We start from the raw sequence: 25,762 nt of genomic DNA on the forward strand, positions 1-25,762 counted from the left end.
ATTTTCACATGGACACTTGATTTTTTATATTTTTTTTATATTTCTTTATTTTTAATTTGTTCTCTTGTGTAATTTTGTTTGTAGATTTTGCGCTGTTTTTTGTTGATATAAAGGCATTTATGACCAACCTGGACACCTCCTTGTGACATAAAGGACAGAGCTTGAGACCGCCGAGCCAGTTCCAGGGCTGTGGCCCTTCCCCATTTGGGGTTCACATGGATCAAAAGACGTTCTGCCCGTTCCTCATTATTTCGATAACATTCAGAAAAAACTCCTGTTCAGAGAGACAAATGGATGGAAATGGATACATGGAAGGATTGCCAAGCTTTTTTTTAAAAATGTTGTTAGAATAAAGTGGAAAAAAAAGTTTAAATCTGAAGTGTAGGTATGGCATTTTAGATCCAGCTTGGCCCATTGTAGTAGAGGTGCCTAGCACAGTGATTTTCACATTCCACTGGGACCCCACATGTATGCACTGGTATATTTACATTGGTTCAAGCTGAACCAATGCAAATATGTAAAATCAGTGGCATCCCAAGGCAGGTGCGGGGGGTGCACGCCCCATCGGGTGACACCTACCGCACGGAGTGACACCGGACCCGCTCCACGAAAAGATAAGTTGTAAAGCAAGCCGACGATCCCCGCAGGATAGATCAGATCTGTGGATTGAGCATAATGGATCAGAGTCCAATAAATTATGCTCAATCCACAGATCCGATCCATTCTGCGGGGATCGTCAGAGGGGGTGTCACCAAGTGTTAGCGCACCGGGTGACACCAACCCTAGGGACGCCCCTGTGTAAAATTGACATACCTAAACATCAGCTTTAAACAACTCCCACCCAGCCACTGTGTTTGAAGCACTCTTCAGAGAGCATTTGACAGATGGTGGGGAGGCACTGTATCACCTTCTCACTGCCTGATTAAACCCCTTGGACCCTGCACAAGCAGGCCCATTCACCTGTCACTGAAAGCAACAAAGGGTATACTTCCTGCCATGGCTGTGAAGCAAAGCATCCCAGCAATAGCATGTGTACAACCCCGGGCTGCTGCTTCTGCAGCTGAAGGGGGTAGCAGTTGGGAGGGCAGTAAAACCGCAGCTCAACCTCAAGGTTTTATCACTCCTCAACCTTACATGTGAACAAGCCCATATAGTGCAGCCAGGCACAGTGTCTCAAATCACTACTACACCATACCAATGCAGCCAGCAACAGTTTTCCTGATCACCACCATACCAGTGCCAGTGTCACCATACCAGTGTGTGCCAGCAACAGTGTTCCTTATCACCACCACACCAGTCCCAGTGTAGGTCAGCAACAGTGTTCCTGATCACCACCACACCAGTCCCGGTGTAGGCCAGCAGCAGTGTTCCTGATCACCACCACACCAGTCCCAGTTTAGGCCAGCAACAGTGTTCCTTATCACCACCACACCAGTCCCAGTGTAGGCCAGCAACAGTGTTCCTTATCACCACCACACCAGTCCCAGTGTAGGCCAGCAACAGTGTCCCTTATCACCACCATACCAGTCCCAGTGTAGGCCAGCAACAGTGTTCCTTATCACCACCATACCAGTCCCAGTGTAGGCCAGCAACAGTGTTCCTTATCACCACCACACCAGTGTCAGTGTAACCAGAACAGTGTAGGCCAGCAACAGTGTTCCTTATTACTACACCAGTCCCAGTGTCTAGAGTTTCCCTTTACATCTGGATCCTCAGAGTTCTCCCTTGCACTGTAAGGAGGAATCCTGCAGACTCTGATGTAAAGGGAAGCTCTAAGGACACTGATTTAAGCCAGCAACAGTGTTCCTGATTTCCGCCACAGTGTCACCAGACCAGTGCAGCCAGCAACAGTGTTCCTGATTGCCACCATACAAGTCCCAGTGTTCCTGATTGCTGCCACACCAGCCCCAGTTTTACGAGAGCACTCTAAGTCAGCAACAGTGTGCTTAATTGCTAGCCACACCAGTTCTAGTGTTACTAGACCAATGCAGCCATCAACAGTGTTTCTGATTGCTGCCACACCAGTGGCAATGTTATCAGACCAGTTCAACCAGCAACAATGTTCCTGATCACTAGCCACGTCAGTACAGCATCACCAGAGTCATGTGCAGCCAGCAACAGTGTTCCTGGTCAGTGCCACACCAGTACAGTGTAGCCTCAACAGACCCATCTGGACGTCCCACTGACAACGTTCCAGCAAAGCACCAGTCCCACCGATCTCTTGCAGACAACTGCACTCCTAGAACAACAAGAACTCTTTTGTTCTTCCTTTCTTTAGTCTCCTGTACTACCTGGGGACCTCACATTGCAGTAGGCTGGGCTTTCTTGGCTTATAGGAAAGGGGTCTACAGGTGATACCACACTAAACTATATTCCCTATCCACTCATACAGAGGTGATCATTGCAGTACACTGTTTCTAATACAATCGTTTGAATTTTGTGATACGCAAATTATAGTGTCTGATCAATGATGATCAATCCAAACATTGAAAAGATTTGACACATATGGTAACCCCATACTCAGAAGGAGTAGTAGAATGTGGTTTTGGGTGGAATTCGAAGTTTGGCAATGCTGTGTATGAAAAAAACTCTTATAAAATTGACAACTTTGTCTAAAAATGTAATCTTCATTTTCTTTCCACATTTTCCAAAAACATGAGGCAAAAATAATTTCTTCAAAAGACTAAACATGCCACTTTGGGGTTTTTACTCTCCAAAAATTGGTAATTTTGTTGGTGTTTCTACTGTCTTCGTGCTCCAGGGACTCCAAAAATGTGAAAGGTAACCAGGAAATTAGATGCATAATTTATGCCCCGAGCAAGCCTTAAGGTGCCCTTGGATTTTAGGCCCTTGTATGAGGTTAGGCTGTGAAAAATTCTCCTACATGATATCACCATACTCAGGAGGAGTAGCATAATATGTTTTGGGCTGTAATTCAAAATATGCCATGATGTGTTAAAAATATATTAATAATTTACAATGTTGTGTAAAAAAATACATTTTCATTCCTCCTTTTCCAAAAACTTTTGGCAAAAAATGACATCTTCAAAAGAGTTGCAATGCCTCTTAGAAGATACCTTGAGCTATTTGCTTTCCAAAATGTGGTTATATTGTGGGTGTTTACACTGTCCTGGTGCTCCAGGGCCCCCAAAACGTGATATGTAACTTATGCCCCAAAAATCACTTGAAGATGCTCTTTGGATTTTGGGTCTGTCTATGTGTCTCGGCTTTCCCCCACAATTTCCAAAAGCTTATGGCAAGAAATTACATTTTCACAAGACTCACTATGCTGTTCAGAAAAAACCTTGGGATGCTTGCTTTCCAAATGTGGTCATTTTGTGACTGTTTTTTTTTTTGTCCTGGCACTTCAGGGACTTGTACTGTCCTGGCATTTTAGAGTCCCAAGAAATGAGATAGGCCATCAATACATCAGGACTGATCAATTTCCAAATATACAGTATGCCATATACCATAGTTTGTAGACCATATAACTTTCACACAGACTAAATATACACCTATTTGTTTTTTTTTTCACCAGGGTGATATAGCAGAACACATTTTGGCTTAAAGATAAGATTATTTATTTGTAACGTTTTATAACAGAAAATAGGAAAAATGTTTTTTCTTTATTATATAGCAAAAAAATAAAAAAAAATACCAGCACAAGAAAGTTCTATCTGTCTCAAAACAAATGCTGTAAAATTCATGTGGGTACAGTACTGCGTGACTAAGTAATTGTCATTAAAATGCGACAGCGCTGAAAACGGAAAAAATGGCCTGAACAGGAAAGGGGTTTTAATGCTGGTCTTCAAGTGGTAAAAAATGAGCTGAGAGCTCCACCTGTAGGCTGGAAATGATAAACACAAAAAAAGAACTATAGAGCAGGGTTTCTCAACCTGGGTTACATGGAACCCTGGGGTTCCTCCAGAGGTTGATGGGAGATCTCCCCTGATTTCTCAGTCAGGATCAATAGCACCACTATCAAACCATCCCTGCATGCCAGGGTGCTAGGTGTAACCCTGGATTCTGAACTATCCTTTTAGGCTCACATCCAGTCCTTTTTTTTTTTTTTTTTTTTTTTTTTTAATTTAAATATTTATTAAATTTTTCATGTTAATACAAAAACCCAAAAAGGGAAAAAAATTCTCATACATATAAACATTTATAACATTTCTATCTTTCCCTTACTAAAAACTCTTTTCTTTCCCATCCCACTTCCATCGTGTCACACACTTATAATTAACCTCAACCTCTCTCATACTAACATTATCGTGTATCAATCTAAACATCTTTCTCTGTCTGTCTTCATCAAACCCAACTCCCATATCTCTCTCCCATTTTGTGATAAAAATTAACTTTGTATTTGTGTCTAATTCTGTGAGTATTCTATACACTTTTGAAATACCGTGCTTCCCATCCCTTCGTGTCTCTAACAACCTTTCAAACATATTCCACTCCTGTTTTACTCTCAGGGGTTTCGGTAGATTTCCAATGAAAAATTTCAATTGATGATATTTCCACTCATCTATTCTAATAAAAATATCTCCCTTCTTCTCTATTAAATCTTTAAGTGGTCTCAATTCCCCCTCCACCAAAACATCTCTCAGTTGGGTATCCTCCTTTCTAAACCATCTCCCTGATATCTTATTTTTTCCCGGAGGAAAATAATCAGTATCTGTGAGAGGCATTAGTATAGAATTAAATTCCCATTTCATGTTTTTGTGTAAATTGTCCCATACCCTAAGAACATTTAAAGTGTAGGTACTTGTGCTTTCTTTGATTCCCCTGAACTGTGGTGGAACCCATATCATCTGGTTCAATCTAATGCCACTAAGATCATTTTCTATTGTTACCCAACTTTTCCCCTTATGGTTATATGTCCAGTCATATATTCTTGCTAAAACCACTGCTTTATAGTATCTCTTGACATCTGGTAGACCCAATCCCCCTTTCTCTTTAGTCCTGCTCAATGTTTCATATGCTATTCTAGGTTTTTTATTCTTCCATATGTATCTTGTTAACATTTTTTTCATTATCGTAAAGAAGGCTTCTGGGATTTTAATTGGTACCATTTGAAATCTATACAGTATTTTAGGCATAATTACCATTTTGACTAGGTTTATACGTCCTATCCAGGATGGATTTCCTCCTTCTAATCTTTTTAAATCTTCCCTGATCTCATTTATCAAAGAGATATAGTTTAATCTGTACAGATGCTTAGATGAGGCAGTGAGTTTTATTCCTAGGTATTTTATCTCTTTTTCTCTCCATATAAAGGAGAATTCTTTTTGTAGTTTTTCTTTTTCGTTCTTTGATATATTAATATTCAGGATCTCTGTTTTCGTTGGATTAATTTTTAAATTTGATAGTTCACCGTACTCCTTCAGGATCTTCATTATATTTGGGAGAGTTATTCGGGGATTCCCCACATAGAACAATAAGTCGTCCGCAAAGGCCGCTACTCTGTGTTCTATGGATTCTATCTGAATTCCCTTTACCGATCCACTATTTCTTATTATTGACAACAAAGGTTCGAGTGACAATACATATAGCAGGGGGGACAGTGGGCAACCTTGTCTTGTACCATTAGACATTCCAATGGGTTTTGATCTCTCCCCATTTACCGTGATGATTGCAGTAGGCTCTCTGCATCAATTGACAAGAGCACCACCGGGGCTTTCCCTTTTCTACTTTTCTGAATAAGCATCAGGGTTCTCAAGCCGTTATCTCTACCCTCTCTCCCCGGCACAAAGCCCACCTGATCTCCATGGATCCATTCAGACATCAAATCCCTCAACCTGTTTGCTAACAGCTTTGCATACAGTTTAGTGTCAGTGTTCAATAATGAGATAGGTCTATAGCTGGAGCACTGAGATGGATCTTTTCCCTCCTTATGAATAAGCACTACATGGGCCTGTAGGGATTCTCTCCTCACTTCCATCCCACCTCCCAGAGCATTCATATATTTCTCCAGCTTAGGTAACAGTACTTCACTAAATTTCTTATAGTACTTAACTGTATAACCATCCGGGCCTGGGCTTTTTCCCCCCCCCTGTGCTTTTTAAAGCTATTTTAATTTCTTCCTGGGAGATTTCTGCGTCTAGGGAGTTCAACTGTGCTTCACTTAGTTTTGGTAATCCTGCATTTTTTAAGTATGTCATCTTTTTTTTATTAATTCCCTCTTGAGTTTCTTTTAGAGGGCCTTGGGGGCTAATATTATATCACTTTTTGTAATACTCCGTAAACACTTTAATAATCTCTTTATTTGAGTGGACCAACTCCCCCTTTGAGCTTTTTATCTTTTCTATATAGTTCCTATTTTTCTTTTTATTCAAAGCTCTCATTAGATATCTTCCTGGTCTGTCTCCCCATCTATATCTCTCATTCAAAACCCTGTTGTATACTCTTCTCTTTTCCTCATCCATCAACCTCTCTAGTTCATCTTTTTTATCCAATAACTTCTGTCTCGTATCTTTTGTTATTTTCTTCTTATGTATCTGCTCCAAGTCCAATATTTCTTTTAATAGCCCACTGACCCTCTCTCTTCTTTCCTTTTTCTTCCTTGCTCCTGCCGCAATCAAGATTCCTCTTATGAATACCTTATGGCTTTCCCAGACTGTAGCTATCGAAACTTCCTCTGTTTCGTTCTCCTTAAAGTATACCTTAATCTCTTTCTCGATTTTCTGAACTACCTCCTCATCCAGAAGAAGAACCTCATTTAACCTCCACCCTAATCCTCCAGTCCACCTTCTTCCCCATCCCATTTTCATTACGACCGGAGCATGATCCGAGAACGTCCTTGTCTCTATGTCAATTTTAACCAGATGATCTATAAGTTGATGGTCTATTAAGATGTAATCTAATCTCGAGTATATCTCATGTGCATTAGAGAAGAAGGTATAGTCTCTGTCTTTCATATGCGTTATTCTCCAGGTATCCACTAGTTGACATTCATACATCACTTTCTTCAAAGCTCTCAGAGACCTACTCCCCTCTCTCTGCACAGAAGAGGTATTATCCCTTTGTGGATCCATACAGAAATTTAGGTCTCCAGCTACTATCAAACGCCCTTTTTTGAATTCCATTAATTTTTTCAACAGACCCTTCATATACATCTCCGGGTTTTTATTAGGGCAGTATATGTTGGCTAAAGTACACTCTATCCCCTGAAGTCTACCTTTTAAGAATAAAAACCTCCCCTCCGGGTCGGTTCTTCTATCCTCCAGCTCAAATCTCATATTCTTTGCCAAACCTATTGCAACCCCTTTTGCTCTTTTAATTGGAGAATCTGCATAGTACCATATTGGGTAGTGTTTGGATTTCAATTTCACGTTTGCCTCTATCTCAAAATGCGTCTCCTGTAAAAATACCACTGACGTCGCCCTATGATGTAACTCATTAAACAACTTAAATCTCTTCCCTGGACAACTCAGCCCGTTCACATTATAGGTTATAAACTGTATTTCTTCCATCATTCCCAATTAACTCCATCTCTCTTCCAGATTGCCTCTTCCTCTTTGTCCCTTCTGTCATGCAGAGTATTAACCCAATACCTCCTCCCCTCCCTCCCACCCAACTCCCATCCCACCCAACTCCCATCCCCTCCCCCCACCCTCCCATTTTCCCAACCCACCCCCCTTCCTCCCCCTCCCCTCTTTTTAGGCCTATTGATTGCCTACCGATCATTTGTGGTAATACTATCCACTTTTGATTTAATCTATGGGGAAAAAAAAAAACTCCAGCCATGGACAGCTTTCCACCCTTCCCCGCCTCCCCTTTAGCCCCTAAGTCCTACCAAAATATCTCAGTAACAGTGGTTTGAGGGCGGCAGGGACAAGGCGGAGAGGGGCAGGAGGCAGAGAGAGAGAGAGAGACAAAAAAAAAAAATTAACTCTCTCCCTCCCGCCCCCCCCACCAACCAATTGCCAGTCCTCTTTTCTTTTCGTTCTAATTTCCCAGTGTTCTTCTTCCCAGCCAGGAATCTCCATTCTTTGTAGTTTGAGTCTGTCGCAAAAATTTTTCAAATCTTCTGGGAACCTAAGATATGCTGTAATTCCATTTCTCCATCCTATTAGGCACTCAGGGGTCCCCCATCTATATTGCACCTTTTGTTCTTTCAATCTTTCCAATAGAGGTCTAAGGGTTCTCCTTCTCCATAGAGTCTCTGGTGACAAGTCCGCATATATCTGTAATTCCTTTCCTTCATACATAATTACTGCTTTTCCCTTTATCCTCTTCCAAATTTTATCTTTATCTAGGAATTCACAAAATTTGACAAGTATATCTCGTGGCCTATCCTTTCCCGAATTTCCTTGGAGTTTTCCTTGTCTAAAAATATCTTCTATTTTAGTTTTTTCCATATTAGTACTGTCCATTATGGAGTTTAATATTTTACAGACCATCTCTTGCAAATTTTCTCCTTTTGAGTTCTCTGGAACCCCACGTATCCTAATATTTCTCCTCCTATTCCTATTTTCTTGTATCTCAGCCTTATAGAGCAGTTTTTCTTGGGCTTTCCCCATGTTAATTATTTCTTTTTCCAATTCGGCAATAATTTGGGACTGATTTTTGACTTTTTCCTCAGTTTCTTCCACTCTCACCAAGAGGTGTCCCAAATCATTTCGAATATTTACAATTTCTTGTTTTATTGTTTTCTCCAGATCTTTGAACATTTCTGCCATTTCTTTTTTGTTTGGTATTTGTAGCTCTGTCTCCATCTCTATATTAGCCGGTATTTGTTGGCTGCTAATGTCAAGGCCTAGTGATAGTCTAGGGCTACTTTCCAGGCTTAGATCTACTTCACCTTTTCCACTTTTGCCCTGAGGCCTTTCTGGGGTTATATTTCCCTGGGAAGTGTATTTTTTGATAGTACCAGTCTGAGTCCCTTTTAGCCCACTTCCTTTTGCGCTTTTATTTTTCATTCTCCTATTGCTCTTATTCTTCCTTATAGGCTCAGGGGTTAAGGAGAGATAACTATTATTATATACGTCACCACTTATCCACTCATTTGATTTTCAAATTTTTCATTCGTCTTTCCTCTTCTCCTTTTCACTGCTTTACATTTCCCACTCAAGGGGATCCCCTCTCTTCTCTCAGACACTGCCTCTCCCAACAGCCCACAAGAAGCACGTAATTTATTGAGACTCGTTCAGAGTCACTCACCCTGCTCGTATCTCTCTTCTTTTCGGGGCCCGACCAGCATTTCTCTCTGTCCTTCAGCTGGGCAGTGTGTTCGTTTTAGGGGTTTCTCCAGAGAAGTCGTCCTCCTTGGGCCATCCAGCAAGGCCCCAAACAACGGACCGACCAGCACGTCCCCCAACAGTCCAGCAACGGTCAAGGTCCCAGCCAACAAGCCGGCAGACAGAGCTCCGGGTAGAAACCGGCTGACAGGACTCTGAGCACTGGGCTAGGATGCGGAGCTCCGAGCAGTGAGCCTACCAGCAGGGCACCAGACTATCGGCACTAAAACAGGGGACCAGGCACTGGGCCGGCAGCCGTGTTCCCAGGGGTAGGTCCGCAAGCCGAGCAGCTCCTCTCTCTCCGCGGCAAACACCGGCCGGCTTCCTGGTTTCCCAGTGATGCTTAGCAGCCGGTCACGTGGCTACCCCGCTCCACCTTCTCTCCCCGCAGCCCGACACACCTTCACCCCGAGCACCGGAGCCGGGTCCCTTCTCACGGATCAGCTCTCCCGCAGGGCTCCTCCATCCATCCAAGGGGGACCACCGCACCGCAGCTCCACATCACAGGTAGGGGTTTGGGGAGGTGGGTGAAGGAGCTTATCCGAGAGCTCCTACATCGGGCTCTCGTCAGCCACCATGGTTAGGCTCCGCCCCTTGTGTTTGCTGGTTCTGATGTCTAGCGCTCACATCCAGTCCTTGTCCAAATAATGCTGCCTCAACCTCCGCAACATCTCCAGAATACGCCCCTTTTTAACCAAAGATACCACAAAGCTCCTAATTCACTCCCTGGTAATCTCTTGCCTCGACTACTGCAACTGCCTCCTCATTGGCTTACCTTTACATAGGTTATCCCCCCTCCAGTCCATCATGAGTACTGATGCCAGGCTCATCTACCTTACCAGCCGTTCCGTGTCTGCTACCCCTCTCTGCCAATCCCTCCACTGGCTTCCAATCAGTGTCCTCCACCCCTCTCTGCCAATCCCTCCACTGGCTCCCAATCAGTGTCCTCTACCCCTCTCTGTCAATCCCTCCACTGGCTTCCACTCAGTGCCCTCTACCCCTCTCTGCCAATCCCTCCACTGGCTTCCACTCACCCAACAAATAAAATTCTAAATACTAACAACTTACAAAGCCATCCACAACTCTGCCCCCGGCTACATCACCAACCTGGTCTCAAAATATCAACCAAACCGCTCTCTTCTATCCTCCCAAGACCTTCTGCTCTCTACAGGGGCAGACTGACCATTTGGAAACTCGGGCGCCCCATGAGATGCCCCTGGTACCTTTTTCATAGGCTTTTTTGAGTTTGGGCAAGGACACGGGGGCCCCATGATCCCCTATTGCCCGGGGGCCCCATGAGTTGTCAGTCTGGCCCTGGCTCTCTAGTTTCAGTGTCACCTCCCATGCTCACCTCCAGGACTTCTCCCGAGCTTCTTCCATCCTATGGGACTCGCTACCCCAATCTGTCCAGCTGTCTCCTAATCTATCCACCTTTAGATCCCCGAAAACCTTTCTTTTTAAAGAAGTCTATCCTGCTTCTATCTAGTAAACCGCCATTTATTTCCTCCATCGGCTCATCCCCCCACAGCTATTACCTTTTGTATCACTCAACCCTTCCTCTTAGATTGTAAGCTCTAATGAGCCGGGCCTCTGTGTCCTCTTGTACCAAATTGTACCTTAACTGTAATGTCTGCCTTCATTTTGTTTTCTGCGCAAACCGTTGGCGCTATATAAATCCTGTATAATAATAATAATAAAGAGTTTCTATCTAGCTCTCTGGAAGGAGATTTTGTTTTCTGCGCAAACCGTTGGCGCTATATAAATCCTGTATAATAATAATAATAAAGTCACTGGTCAACAGTGTAACAGTGTCCATCTCCCATTGGCCACCAATGTATGGGACCACTAATCCAACTAACAATATAAGTAGCCACTTTTCCACTGACCACTTCCACTTCCACTTTGAGTTTTACTGCTGGTGTTTTTTTTCTAACCATTATAATTATCTGTTCCATTTCATGACTGTCACTAAAACATTTTTAGGCAATATTATGTTTACAACGCGCTGATCTTGCAAATGTACCTTGAGCTAGAGATGTACTGTACTACTTTAGCAAGGGTTCCCGAGACATGAAAATTATTTCAAGTGTTCCTCTGTATTAAGAGGTTGATAAAGCAGCTATAGAGTCACCCTTTCAGCATTATGAAAAGTTGGCTTAAGTTAGATTGAGAAAATGATTAACATAATAAAGAAATAAAGAAAAGATTTACAAATATACATTTCATTTAAATGTTTTGTTTGGGGTCTATTTAATTCTTTTTAGGCCTCCATGCAGGGGTGGAGTGACAACTCATGGGGCCCCTGGGCAATAGGGGATCATGGGGCCCCTGTGTCCTTGCCCAAACTCAAAAAAGCCTATGAAAAAGGTACCAGGGGCATCTCATGGGGCTCCCTACTGACCCCGGGCCTTCGGGCAGTGCCCGAGTTTCCAAATGGTCAGTCCGCCCCTGTCTCCATGACATTCCTTCTGTTCTCTATGAGACTGTAAGATTTAAAACATAGGACCATCGTTTCTCTTCTGCTCTATTAGATGTAAGCTGTAAGAATCAGGACCCTCATATCTCCTGTTTCCTTATAGACAGTAAGTTGTAATGAGTAGGACCCTCATAGCATCTGTTTCCTAATAGACAGTAAGTTGTAATGAGTAGGACCCTCATATCGCCTGTTTCCTTATAGACAGTAAGTTGTAATGAGTAAGATCCTCATACCTCCTGTTTCCTAATAGACAGTAAGTTGTAATGAGTAGGACCCTCAAATCTCCTGTTTCCTAACAGACAGTAAGTTGTAATGAGTAAGACCCTCATATCTCCTGTTTCCTAATAGACAGTAAGTTGTAATGAGTAGGATCCTCATAGCTCCTTTTTCCTTATAGACAGTAAGTTGTAATGAGTAGGACCCTCGTAGCTCTTCATAGCTCCTGTTTCCTAATAGACAGTAAGTTGTAATGAGTAGGACCCTCATAGCTACTGTTTCCTAACAGACAGTAAGTTGTAATGAGTAGGACCCTCGTACCTCCTGTTTCCTAACAGACAGTAAGTTGTAATGAGTAGGACCCTCGTACCTCCTGTTTCCTAATAGACAGTAAGTTGTAATGAGTAGGTCCCTCGTAGCTCCTGTTTCCTAACAGACAGTAAGTTGTAATGAGTAGGACCCTCATAGCTCCTGTTTCCTAATAGAAAGTAAGTTGTAATAAGTAGGACCCTCATAGCTCCTGTTTCCTAATAGACAGTAAGTTGTAATGAGTAGGACCCTCATAGCTCCTGTTTCCTAATAGAAAGTAAGTTGTAATGAGTAGGACCCTCGTATCTCCTGTTTCCTAACAGACAGTAAGTTGTAATGAGTAAGATCCTCATAGCTCCTGTTTCTTTATAGACAGTAAGTTGTAATGAGTAGGACCCTCATACCTCCTGTTCTCTATTAGATGGTAAGCTGTGATCTTAATACATTTATGTTACCTGCAGCTCGCTCATCATAAATGTCTGCCAGTGCTGTCATGGTCTCTATTTTTTTGGTAGCTTCCTCCTCTTTATAGAGAGCCTTCAGGATCTTGGTGCAGGCCAAGGCTCGAGCTACACTATCCTCAGTCTGTAGGGAAGAGAAAATAACAATCAAACCCCTGCATGACACCCATGACACCACATCTACAAGTAATGGTTGTTACTAGAGATGAGCGAAGAAATGAAAAATTCGATTCGACTGATTCGGCGAATTCGTGGACAATATTCGATTCGAGTCGAATAAATTCGCTGTGAATTTAACTTAAAAAAGGGTGTTTCTAGGCTTCAGAGAGACTTAATATTAGTGCAGAACACTGTACCTTTAATTTAAATGCCCTTGGAGTCTGCTGGGGAAGAGAAATAATACTGTCAGTCAGTATGACATGCAGATGAGTGCCGTCGATCTTAGAATCACCGCACACTTCACTCATTTGGGCAGTCACGGGGCCAAAACCAGAGTGTGGAGCCACAGTGTGGCGGTGGAGGCAGCAGCAATGGGAGGCCATACAGCACCCTATGACAAAAATGGAAACCACCAGCAGTGTGAGGAGACCTGAAAGTGGCACATGGCAGAGTGTGGCGATAGAGACAGCAGCAATGGGAGGCCGTACAGGGACCCATGACACACTCTGGACCTGGCAGCAGCATGAGGAGGCGGTACAGGGGCCCATGACAGATTACGGGCCTGGCAGCAGCATGAGGAGTCGGTACAGGGGCCCATGGCAGATTACGGGCCTGGCAGCAGCAATGGGAGGCCGTACAGGGACCCATGACACACTCTGGACCTGGCAGCAGCATGGGGAGGCGGTACAGGGGCCCATGACAGATTACGGGCCTGGCAGCAGCATGAGGAGTCGGTACGGGGGCCCATGACACACTCTGGACCTGGCAGCAGCATGAGGAGGCGGTACAGGGGCGCATGACAGATTACGAGCCTGGCAGCAGCAACTTGGACAGGAGGACGTTCAGCTTCTGCACCGTCGGGTGCGTGCTCGCAAACTGTTGTCTCTTGGAAACGGATTCCAAGAAAGACTGCTGACGGAATCCGTGAAGAGGAGTAGCAGGAGAAGGAGCATCTGAACGAGCGGAATATGCCAACAAGCGACAACAGTGGCCCATGACAGATTACGGGCCTGGCAGCAGCATGAGGAGTCGGTACGGGGGCCCATGGCAGATTACGGGCCTGGCAGCAGCTATGGGAGGCCCGTAATCTGCCAGCACCCTATGACAAAAAATGGAACCCACCAGCAGTGTGAGGAGACCTGAAAGTGGCACATGGCAGAGTGTGGCGATGGAGACAGCAGCAATGGGAGGCCGTACAGGGACCCATGAGAGACTCTGGACCTGGCAGCAGCATGAGGAGGCGGTATAGGGGCCCATGGCAGATTAGGGGCCTGGCAGCAGCTATGGGAGGCCCGTAATCTGCCAGCACCCTATGACAAAAAATGGAACACACCAGCAGTGTGAGGAGACCTGAAAGTGGCACATGGCAGAGTGTGGCGATGGAGGCAGCAGCAATGGGAGGCCGTACAGGGACCCATGAGAGACTCTGGACTTGGCAGCAGCATGAGGAGGCGGTATAGGGGCCCATGGCAGATTAGGGGCCTGGCAGCAGCTATGGGAGGCCCGTAATCTGCCAGCACCCTATGACAAAAAATGGAACACACCAGCAGTGTGAGGAGACCTGAAAGTGGCACATGTTTGGGGCATGATTCATGGCGGATTTAGTCAGTTGTGTCAGGAACTGGTGGTTTGAAATCCAGACTAATCCACGCCTGATTCATTTTCACAAACGTCAGTCTCTCCACACTTTGGGTGGACAGTCGTGTCCTCCGCGGAGTTGCAATACCTCCTGCCGCACTAAACACGCGCTCCGATGCCACGCTACTGGCCGGGCATGACAGCCTTTCAAGGGCAAATTCAGCTAGTTGGGGCCAAAGGTCAAGTTTCGTTGCCCAGTAGTCAAGGGGATTGTCTACCTCGGTTGGCAGGGTGCTGTCCAAGTAGGCCTAAGCCTGTTGTTTGAGGTCCTGCTCCAGGTCCACCTGATGCTGCTGCTGCTGCTGCGGCTGGTTAGTAGTTTCCTCACTGCGCTGGTGAAGAAAGCTACTCATCATCGACTGCAGACTGAGGCAGCCGCTGCTGGTGGAGCTGCCACTGCTCCTACCACCCCACCCCTCCCCTGCTGCCATGGCAGCGGAACACGAGCGCACAGGGCCCACAGTGTCTGAGGATGGACGTTGGCGCAGACAGGCAGAGACCAGCTGACTACATAGGTGTTTTTTATAGTACGTTATTTTGGCCTCCCTCTCAGCAGGTGTGAAAAAGGCCACCATTTTTGAACGGTAGCGAGGGTCCAACAAGGTGGACAGCCAAAAGTCATCCCTCTGTCTGATGGTTATTATTCGGCTGTCGCTACGCAAGCAACCGAGCATGCTATGGGCCATTTGTGCCAAGGAATGCGAGGGACTCCCTGCCTCCATCTCCACAGCATACTGCCACGGTGCGTCTAGGTCCTCTGTCTCCTCTTCCTCCTCCTCTACCAGATGCTCCTGCTCCTCCACTCCTGTCCGCTGAGTGGAAAAACCACCCATTTCACTCAATAATTCCTGAGCACCAATGTCCTCCTCTACCTCCTCCTCTTCTTCCAGTCCTGCCCCCACAGGGGCCATGTGGCGTTGAGATCTGTGCGCCACGTCTACCGCACCCTGACCAGCCATTGTTAACAGCATTTGTTCCAGGACGTGCAACAGAGGAATGACGTCGTTCATCCCATAGTCCTGCCGACTCACGAATAGCGTGGCCTCCTCAAAGGGCCTGAGCAAGCGCAGGTGTCACGCATGAGCTGCCAATGGCTGACATCTAAGTTACACAGGGAGTACCTTTATCTGCTTTTAACATCAGGAAATCTGTGATGGCCTTTTGCTGTTCGTAAAGGCGGTCTAACATATGTAGGGTTGAATTCCACCTTGTTGCAACGTCACAGCATGAGGAGTCGGTATAGGGGCCCATGGCAGATTAGGGGCCTGGCAGCAGTTATGGGAGGCCCATAATCTGCCAGCACCCTATGACAAAAAATGGAACACACCAGCAGTGTGAGGAGACCTGAAAGTGGCACATGGCAGAGTGTGGCGATGGAGACAGCAGCAATGGGAGGCCGTACAGGGACCCATGAGAGACTCTGGACCTGGCAGCAGCATGAGGAGGCGGTATATAGGGGCCTACGGCAGATTAGGGGCCTGGCAGCAGCTATAGGAGGCCCGTAATCTGCCAGCACCCTATGTCAAAAAATTCAACACACCAGCAGTGTGTGAGGAGACCTGAAAGTGGCACATGGCAGAGTGTGGCGATGGAGACAGCAGCAATGGGAGGCCGTACAGGGACCCATGACAGACTCTGGACTTGGCAGCAGCATGAGGAGGCGGTATATAGGGGCTTATGGCAGATTAGGGGCCTGGCAGCAGCTATAGGAGGCCCGTAATCTGCCAGCACCCTATGTCAAAAAATTCAACACACCAGCAGTGTGAGGAGACCTGAAAGTGGCACATGGCAGAGTGTGGCGATGGAGACAGCAGCAATGGGAGGCCGTACAGGGACCCATGACAGACTCTGAACTTGGCAGCAGCATGAGGAGGCGTTATATAGGGGCCCATGGCAGATTAGGGGCCTGGCAGCAGCTATGTGAGGCCCGTAATCTGCCTGCACCCTATGTCAAAAAATTTAACACACCAGCAGTGTGAAGAGACCTGAAAGTGGCACATGGCAGCAGAGTGTGGCGATGGAGACAGCAGCAATGGGAGGCCGTACAGGGACCATGACAGACTCTGGACTTGGCAGCAGCATGAGGAGGCGGTATATAGGGGCCCATGGCAGATTAGGGGCCTGGCAGCAGCTATGTGAGGCCCGTTATCTTGCCAGCACCCTATGTCAAAAAATTTAACACACCAGCAGTGTGAAGAGACCTGAAAGTGGCACATGGCAGCAGAGTGTGGCGATGGAGACAGCAGCAATGGGAGGCCGTACAGGGACCCATGAGAGACTCTGGACCTGGCAGCAGCAGGAGGAGGCGGTATATAGGGGCCCATGGCAGATTAGGGGCCTGGCAGCAGCTATGTGAGGCCCGTAATCTGCCTGCACCCTATGTCAAAAAATTTAACACACCAGCAGTGTGAAGAGACCTGAAAGTGGCACATGGCAGCAGAGTGTGGCGATGGAGACAGCAGCAATGGGAGGCCGTACAGGGACCCATGACAGACTCTGAACTTGGCAGCAGCATGAGGAGGCGGTATATAGGGGCCCATGGCAGATTAGGGGCCTGGCAGCAGCTATAGGAGGCCCGTAATCTGCCAGCACCCTATGTCAAAAAATTTAACACACCAGCAGTGTGAAGAGACCTGAAAGTGGCACATGGCAGCAGAGTGTGGCGATGGAGACAGCAGCAATGGGAGGCCGTACAGGGACCATGACAGACTCTGGACTTGGCAGCAGCATGAGGAGGCGGTATATAGGGGCCCATGGCAGATTAGGGGCCTGGCAGCAGCTATGTGAGGCCCGTTATCTTGCAGCACCCTATGTCAAAAAATTTTACACACCAGCAGTGTGAAGAGACCTGAAAGTGGCACATGGCAGCAGAGTGTGGCGATGGAGACAGCAGCAATGGGAGGCCGTACAGGGACCCATGAGAGACTCTGGACCTGGCAGCAGCAGGAGGAGGCGGTATATAGGGGCCCATGGCAGATTAGGGGCCTGGCAGCAGCTATGTGAGGCCCGTAATCTGCCTGCACCCTATGTCAAAAAATTTAACACACCAGCAGTGTGAAGAGACCTGAAAGTGGCACATGGCAGCAGAGTGTGGCGATGGAGACAGCAGCAATGGGAGGCCGTACAGGGACCATGACAGACTCTGGACTTGGCAGCAGCATGAGGAGGCGGTATATAGGGGCCCATGGCAGATTAGGGGCCTGGCAGCAGCTATGTGAGGCCCGTAATCTGCCAGCACCCTATGTCAAAAAATTTAACACACCAGCAGTGTGAAGAGACCTGAAAGTGGCACATGGCAGCAGAGTGTGGCGATGGAGACAGCAGCAATGGGAGGCCGTACAGGGACCCATGAGAGACTCTGGACCTGGCAGCAGCAGGAGGAGGCGGTATATAGGGGCCCATGGCAGATTAGGGGCCTGGCAGCAGCTATGTGAGGCCCGTAATCTGCCAGCACCCTATGTCAAAAAATTTAACACACCAGCAGTGTGAAGAGACCTGAAAGTGGCACATGGCAGCAGAGTGTGGCGATGGAGACAGCAGCAATGGGAGGCCGTACAGGGACCCATGAGAGACTCTGGACCTGGCAGCAGCAGGAGGAGGCGGTATATAGGGGCCCATGGCAGATTAGGGGCCTGGCAGCAGCTATGTGAGGCCCGTAATCTGCCTGCACCCTATGTCAAAAAATTTAACACACCAGCAGTGTGAAGAGACCTGAAAGTGGCACATGGCAGCAGAGTGTGGCGATGGAGACAGCAGCAATGGGAGGCCGTACAGGGACCATGACAGACTCTGGACTTGGCAGCAGCATGAGGAGGCGGTATATAGGGGCCCATGGCAGATTAGGGGCCTGGCAGCAGCTATGTGAGGCCCGTAATCTGCCAGCACCCTATGTCAAAAAATTTAACACACCAGCAGTGTGAAGAGACCTGAAAGTGGCACATGGCAGCAGAGTGTGGCGATGGAGACAGCAGCAATGGGAGGCCGTACAGGGACCCATGAGAGACTCTGGACCTGGCAGCAGCAGGAGGAGGCGGTATATAGGGGCCCATGGCAGATTAGGGGCCTGGCAGCAGCTATGTGAGGCCCGTAATCTGCCTGCACCCTATGTCAAAAAATTTAACACACCAGCAGTGTGAAGAGACCTGAAAGTGGCACATGGCAGCAGAGTGTGGCGATGGAGACAGCAGCAATGGGAGGCCGTACAGGGACCCATGAGAGACTCTGGACCTGGCAGCAGCAGGAGGAGGCGGTATATAGGGGCCCATGGCAGATTAGGGGCCTGGCAGCAGCTATGTGAGGCCCGTAATCTGCCTGCACCCTATGTCAAAAAATTTAACACACCAGCAGTGTGAAGAGACCTGAAAGTGGCACATGGCAGCAGAGTGTGGCGATGGAGACAGCAGCAATGGGAGGCCGTACAGGGACCCATGACAGACTCTGAACTTGGCAGCAGCATGAGGAGGCGGTATATAGGGGCCCATGGCAGATTAGGGGCCTGGCAGCAGCTATGTGAGGCCCGTAATCTGCCTGCACCCTATGTCAAAAAATTTAACACACCAGCAGTGTGAAGAGACCTGAAAGTGGCACATGGCAGCAGAGTGTGGCGATGGAGACAGCAGCAATGGGAGGCCGTACAGGGACCATGACAGACTCTGGACTTGGCAGCAGCATGAGGAGGCGGTATATAGGGGCCCATGGCAGATTAGGGGCCTGGCAGCAGCTATGTGAGGCCCGTAATCTGCCAGCACCCTATGTCAAAAAATTTAACACACCAGCAGTGTGAAGAGACCTGAAAGTGGCACATGGCAGCAGAGTGTGGCGATGGAGACAGCAGCAATGGGAGGCCGTACAGGGACCCATGAGAGACTCTGGACCTGGCAGCAGCAGGAGGAGGCGGTATATAGGGGCCCATGGCAGATTAGGGGCCTGGCAGCAGCTATGTGAGGCCCGTAATCTGCCTGCACCCTATGTCAAAAAATTTAACACACCAGCAGTGTGAAGAGACCTGAAAGTGGCACATGGCAGCAGAGTGTGGCGATGGAGACAGCAGCAATGGGAGGCCGTACAGGGACCCATGAGAGACTCTGGACCTGGCAGCAGCAGGAGGAGGCGGTATATAGGGGCCCATGGCAGATTAGGGGCCTGGCAGCAGCTATGTGAGGCCCGTAATCTGCCTGCACCCTATGTCAAAAAATTTAACACACCAGCAGTGTGAAGAGACCTGAAAGTGGCACATGGCAGCAGAGTGTGGCGATGGAGACAGCAGCAATGGGAGGCCGTACAGGGACCATGACAGACTCTGGACTTGGCAGCAGCATGAGGAGGCGGTATATAGGGGCCCATGGCAGATTAGGGGCCTGGCAGCAGCTATGTGAGGCCCGTTATCTTGCAGCACCCTATGTCAAAAAATTTAACACACCAGCAGTGTGAAGAGACCTGAAAGTGGCACATGGCAGCAGAGTGTGGCGATGGAGACAGCAGCAATGGGAGGCCGTACAGGGACCCATGAGAGACTCTGGACCTGGCAGCAGCAGGAGGAGGCGGTATATAGGGGCCCATGGCAGATTAGGGGCCTGGCAGCAGCTATGTGAGGCCCGTAATCTGCCTGCACCCTATGTCAAAAAATTTAACACACCAGCAGTGTGAAGAGACCTGAAAGTGGCACATGGCAGCAGAGTGTGGCGATGGAGACAGCAGCAATGGGAGGCCGTACAGGGACCCATGACAGACTCTGAACTTGGCAGCAGCATGAGGAGGCGGTATATAGGGGCCCATGGCAGATTAGGGGCCTGGCAGCAGCTATAGGAGGCCCGTAATCTGCCAGCACCCTATGTCAAAAAATTTAACACACCAGCAGTGTGAAGAGACCTGAAAGTGGCACATGGCAGCAGAGTGTGGCGATGGAGACAGCAGCAATGGGAGGCCGTACAGGGACCATGACAGACTCTGGACTTGGCAGCAGCATGAGGAGGCGGTATATAGGGGCCCATGGCAGATTAGGGGCCTGGCAGCAGCTATGTGAGGCCCGTTATCTTGCAGCACCCTATGTCAAAAAATTTTACACACCAGCAGTGTGAAGAGACCTGAAAGTGGCACATGGCAGCAGAGTGTGGCGATGGAGACAGCAGCAATGGGAGGCCGTACAGGGACCCATGAGAGACTCTGGACCTGGCAGCAGCAGGAGGAGGTGGTATATAGGGGCCCATGGCAGATTAGGGGCCTGGCAGCAGCTATGTGAGGCCCGTAATCTGCCTGCACCCTATGTCAAAAAATTTAACACACCAGCAGTGTGAAGAGACCTGAAAGTGGCACATGGCAGCAGAGTGTGGCGATGGAGACAGCAGCAATGGGAGGCCGTACAGGGACCCATGACAGACTCTGAACTTGGCAGCAGCATGAGGAGGCGGTATATAGGGGCCCATGGCAGATTAGGGGCCTGGCAGCAGCTATAGGAGGCCCGTAATCTGCCAGCACCCTATGTCAAAAAATTTAACACACCAGCAGTGTGAAGAGACCTGAAAGTGGCACATGGCAGCAGAGTGTGGCGATGGAGACAGCAGCAATGGGAGGCCGTACAGGGACCATGACAGACTCTGGACTTGGCAGCAGCATGAGGAGGCGGTATATAGGGGCCCATGGCAGATTAGGGGCCTGGCAGCAGCTATGTGAGGCCCGTTATCTTGCAGCACCCTATGTCAAAAAATTTTACACACCAGCAGTGTGAAGAGACCTGAAAGTGGCACATGGCAGCAGAGTGTGGCGATGGAGACAGCAGCAATGGGAGGCCGTACAGGGACCCATGAGAGACTCTGGACCTGGCAGCAGCAGGAGGAGGTGGTATATAGGGGCCCATGGCAGATTAGGGGCCTGGCAGCAGCTATGTGAGGCCCGTAATCTGCCTGCACCCTATGTCAAAAAATTTAACACACCAGCAGTGTGAAGAGACCTGAAAGTGGCACATGGCAGCAGAGTGTGGCGATGGAGACAGCAGCAATGGGAGGCCGTACAGGGACCCATGAGAGACTCTGGACCTGGCAGCAGCAGGAGGAGGTGGTATATAGGGGCCCATGGCAGATTAGGGGCCTGGCAGCAGCTATGTGAGGCCCGTAATCTGCCTGCACCCTATGTCAAAAAATTTAACACACCAGCAGTGTGAAGAGACCTGAAAGTGGCACATGGCAGCAGAGTGTGGCGATGGAGACAGCAGCAATGGGAGGCCGTACAGGGACCATGACAGACTCTGGACTTGGCAGCAGCATGAGGAGGCGGTATATAGGGGCCCATGGCAGATTAGGGGCCTGGCAGCAGCTATGTGAGGCCCGTTATCTTGCAGCACCCTATGTCAAAAAATTTAACACACCAGCAGTGTGAAGAGACCTGAAAGTGGCACATGGCAGCAGAGTGTGGCGATGGAGACAGCAGCAATGGGAGGCCGTACAGGGACCCATGAGAGACTCTGGACCTGGCAGCAGCATGAGGAGGCGGTATATTGGGGCCCATGGCAGATTAGGGGCCTGGCAGCAGCTATGTGAGGCCCGTTATCTTGCAGCACCCTATGTCAAAAAATTTTACACACCAGCAGTGTGAAGAGACCTGAAAGTGGCACATGGCAGCAGAGTGTGGCGATGGAGACAGCAGCAATGGGAGGCCGTACAGGGACCCATGAGAGACTCTGGACCTGGCAGCAGCAGGAGGAGGTGGTATATAGGGGCCCATGGCAGATTAGGGGCCTGGCAGCAGCTATGTGAGGCCCGTTATCTTGCAGCACCCTATGTCAAAAAATTTAACACACCAGCAGTGTGAAGAGACCTGAAAGTGGCACATGGCAGCAGAGTGTGGCGATGGAGACAGCAGCAATGGGAGGCCGTACAGGGACCCATGAGAGACTCTGGACCTGGCAGCAGCATGAGGAGGCGGTATATTGGGGCCCATGGCAGATTAGGGGCCTGGCAGCAGCTATGTGAGGCCCGTTATCTTGCAGCACCCTATGTCAAAAAATTTTACACACCAGCAGTGTGAAGAGACCTGAAAGTGGCACATGGCAGCAGAGTGTGGCGATGGAGACAGCAGCAATGGGAGGCCGTACAGGGACCCATGAGAGACTCTGGACCTGGCAGCAGCAGGAGGAGGTGGTATATAGGGGCCCATGGCAGATTAGGGGCCTGGCAGCAGCTATGTGAGGCCCGTAATCTGCCTGCACCCTATGTCAAAAAATTTAACACACCAGCAGTGTGAAGAGACCTGAAAGTGGCACATGGCAGCAGAGTGTGGCGATGGAGACAGCAGCAATGGGAGGCCGTACAGGGACCCATGAGAGACTCTGGACCTGGCAGCAGCAGGAGGAGGCGGTATATAGGGGCCCATGGCAGATTAGGGGCCTGGCAGCAGCTATGTGAGGCCCGTAATCTGCCTGCACCCTATGTCAAAAAATTTAACACACCAGCAGTGTGAAGAGACCTGAAAGTGGCACATGGCAGCAGAGTGTGGCGATGGAGACAGCAGCAATGGGAGGCCGTACAGGGACCATGACAGACTCTGGACTTGGCAGCAGCATGAGGAGGCGGTATATAGGGGCCCATGGCAGATTAGGGGCCTGGCAGCAGCTATGTGAGGCCCGTTATCTTGCAGCACCCTATGTCAAAAAATTTAACACACCAGCAGTGTGAAGAGACCTGAAAGTGGCACATGGCAGCAGAGTGTGGCGATGGAGACAGCAGCAATGGGAGGCCGTACAGGGACCCATGAGAGACTCTGGACCTGGCAGCAGCATGAGGAGGCGGTATATTGGGGCCCATGGCAGATTAGGGGCCTGGCAGCAGCTATGTGAGGCCCGTTATCTTGCAGCACCCTATGTCAAAAAATTTTACACACCAGCAGTGTGAAGAGACCTGAAAGTGGCACATGGCAGCAGAGTGTGGCGATGGAGACAGCAGCAATGGGAGGCCGTACAGGGACCCATGAGAGACTCTGGACCTGGCAGCAGCAGGAGGAGGTGGTATATAGGGGCCCATGGCAGATTAGGGGCCTGGCAGCAGCTATGTGAGGCCCGTTATCTTGCAGCACCCTATGTCAAAAAATTTAACACACCAGCAGTGTGAAGAGACCTGAAAGTGGCACATGGCAGCAGAGTGTGGCGATGGAGACAGCAGCAATGGGAGGCCGTACAGGGACCCATGAGAGACTCTGGACCTGGCAGCAGCATGAGGAGGCGGTATATTGGGGCCCATGGCAGATTAGGGGCCTGGCAGCAGCTATGTGAGGCCCGTTATCTTGCAGCACCCTATGTCAAAAAATTTTACACACCAGCAGTGTGAAGAGACCTGAAAGTGGCACATGGCAGCAGAGTGTGGCGATGGAGACAGCAGCAATGGGAGGCCGTACAGGGACCCATGAGAGACTCTGGACCTGGCAGCAGCAGGAGGAGGTGGTATATAGGGGCCCATGGCAGATTAGGGGCCTGGCAGCAGCTATGTGAGGCCCGTAATCTGCCTGCACCCTATGTCAAAAAATTTAACACACCAGCAGTGTGAAGAGACCTGAAAGTGGCACATGGCAGCAGAGTGTGGCGATGGAGACAGCAGCAATGGGAGGCCGTACAGGGACCCATGAGAGACTCTGGACCTGGCAGCAGCAGGAGGAGGCGGTATATAGGGGCCTATGGCAGATTAGGGGCCTGGCAGCAGCTATAGGAGGCCCGTAATCTGCCAGCACCCTATGTCAAAAAATTCAACACACCAGCAGTGTGAGGAGACCTGAAAGTGGCACATGTTTGAGGCATGATTCATGGCGGATTTAGTCAGTTGTGTCAGGAACTGGTGGTTTGAAATCCAGACTAATCCACGCCTGATTCATTTTCACAAACGTGAGTCTCTCCACACTTTGGGTGGACAGTCGTGTCCTCCGCGGAGTTACAATACCTCCTGCCGCACTAAACACGCGCTCCGATGCCACGCTACTGGCCGGGCATGACAGCCTTTCAAGGGCAAATTCAGCTAGTTGGGGCCAAAGGTCAAGTTTCGTTGCCCAGTAGTCAAGGGGATTGTCTACCTCGGTTGGCAGGGTGCTGTCCAAGTAGGCCCAAGCCTGTTGTTTGAGCTCCTGCTCCAGGTCCACCTGATGCTGCTGCTGCTGCTGCGGCTGGTTAGTAGTTTCCTCACTGCGCTGGTGAAGAAAGCTACTCATCATCGACTGCAGACTGAGGCAGCCGCTGCTGGTGGAGCTGCCACTGCTCCTACCACCCCACCCCTCCCCTGCTGCCATGCCAGCGGAACGCGAGCGCACAGGGCCCACAGTGTCTGAGGATGGACGTTGGCGCACAAAGGCAGAGACCAACTGACTACATAGGTGGTTTTTATAGTACGTAATTTTGGCCTCCCTCTCAGCAGGTGTGAAAAAGGCCACCATTTTGGACCGGTAGCGAGGGTCCAACAAGGTGGACAGCCAAAAGTCATCCCTCTGTCTGATGGTTATTATTCGGCTGTCGCTACGCAAGCAACCGAGCATGCTATGGGCCATTTGTGCCAAGGAATGCGAGGGACTCCCTGCCTCCATCTCCACAGCATACTGCCACGGTGCGTCTGGGTCCTCTGTCTCCTCCTCTACCAGATGCTCCTGCTCCTCCACTCCTGTCCGCTGAGTGGAAAAACCACCCATTTCACTCAATAATTCCTGAGCACAAATGTCCTCCTCTACCTCCTCCTCTTCTTCCTGTCCTGCCCCCACAGGGGTCATGTGGCGTTGAGATCTGTGCGCCACGTCTACCGCACCCTGACCAGCCATTGTTAACAGCATTTGTTCCAGGACGTGCAACAGAGGAATGACGTCGTTCATCCCATAGTCCTGCCGACTCACGAATAGCGTGGCCTCCTCAAAGGGCCTGAGCAAGCGGCAGGTGTCACGCATGAGCTGCCAATGGCTGACATCTAAGTTACACAGGGGAGTACCTTTATCCGCTTGTAACATCAGGAAATCGGTGATGGCCTTTCGCTGCTCGTAAAGGCGGTCTAACATGTGTAGGGTTGAATTCCACCTTGTTGCAACGTCGCAGATCAGGCGATGCTGTGGAATTCCGTTCTGCCGCTGCAGCTCAATGAGGGTGTTCTTTGCGGTGTAGGAATGGCTGAAATGCATGCACAGTTTACGTGACATTTTAAGGATGTCTTGCAGTGGGATGGTGGATTTTAGGAACCGCTTGACAACCAGATTGAACACGTGAGCCATGCATGGCGCATGGCACAACCTTCCTTGACGCAGAGCAGACACCA

The 25,762-nt window shown here is 49.0% G+C and overlaps 1 protein-coding gene across 1 annotated transcript in view; it reads right to left on the reverse strand.

Annotated features, from left to right (window-relative positions):
- LOC149449525 (transient receptor potential cation channel subfamily M member 2-like) overlaps nt 1-12,825 on the reverse strand; it is a gene marked incomplete at its 5' end in the record, with an annotated part of 143,796 nt that extends 130,971 nt beyond the window's left edge. Inside the window, 2 exons of the mRNA XM_089693137.1 lie at nt 129-274; nt 12,696-12,825. Of these exons, the coding sequence (XP_089549263.1) occupies nt 129-274; nt 12,696-12,825 (276 nt within the window). The remainder of the gene's footprint in view (nt 1-128; nt 275-12,695) is intronic.
- Nucleotides 12,826-25,762: the final 12,937 nt, after the last annotated feature.

This window comes from Staurois parvus, unplaced genomic scaffold, assembly GCF_062004578.1.
Source record: "Staurois parvus isolate SC_StPar_1 unplaced genomic scaffold, SC_StPar_1.0 ptg000615l, whole genome shotgun sequence".
In the NCBI taxonomy this organism is placed as follows: domain Eukaryota; kingdom Metazoa; phylum Chordata; class Amphibia; order Anura; family Ranidae; genus Staurois; species Staurois parvus.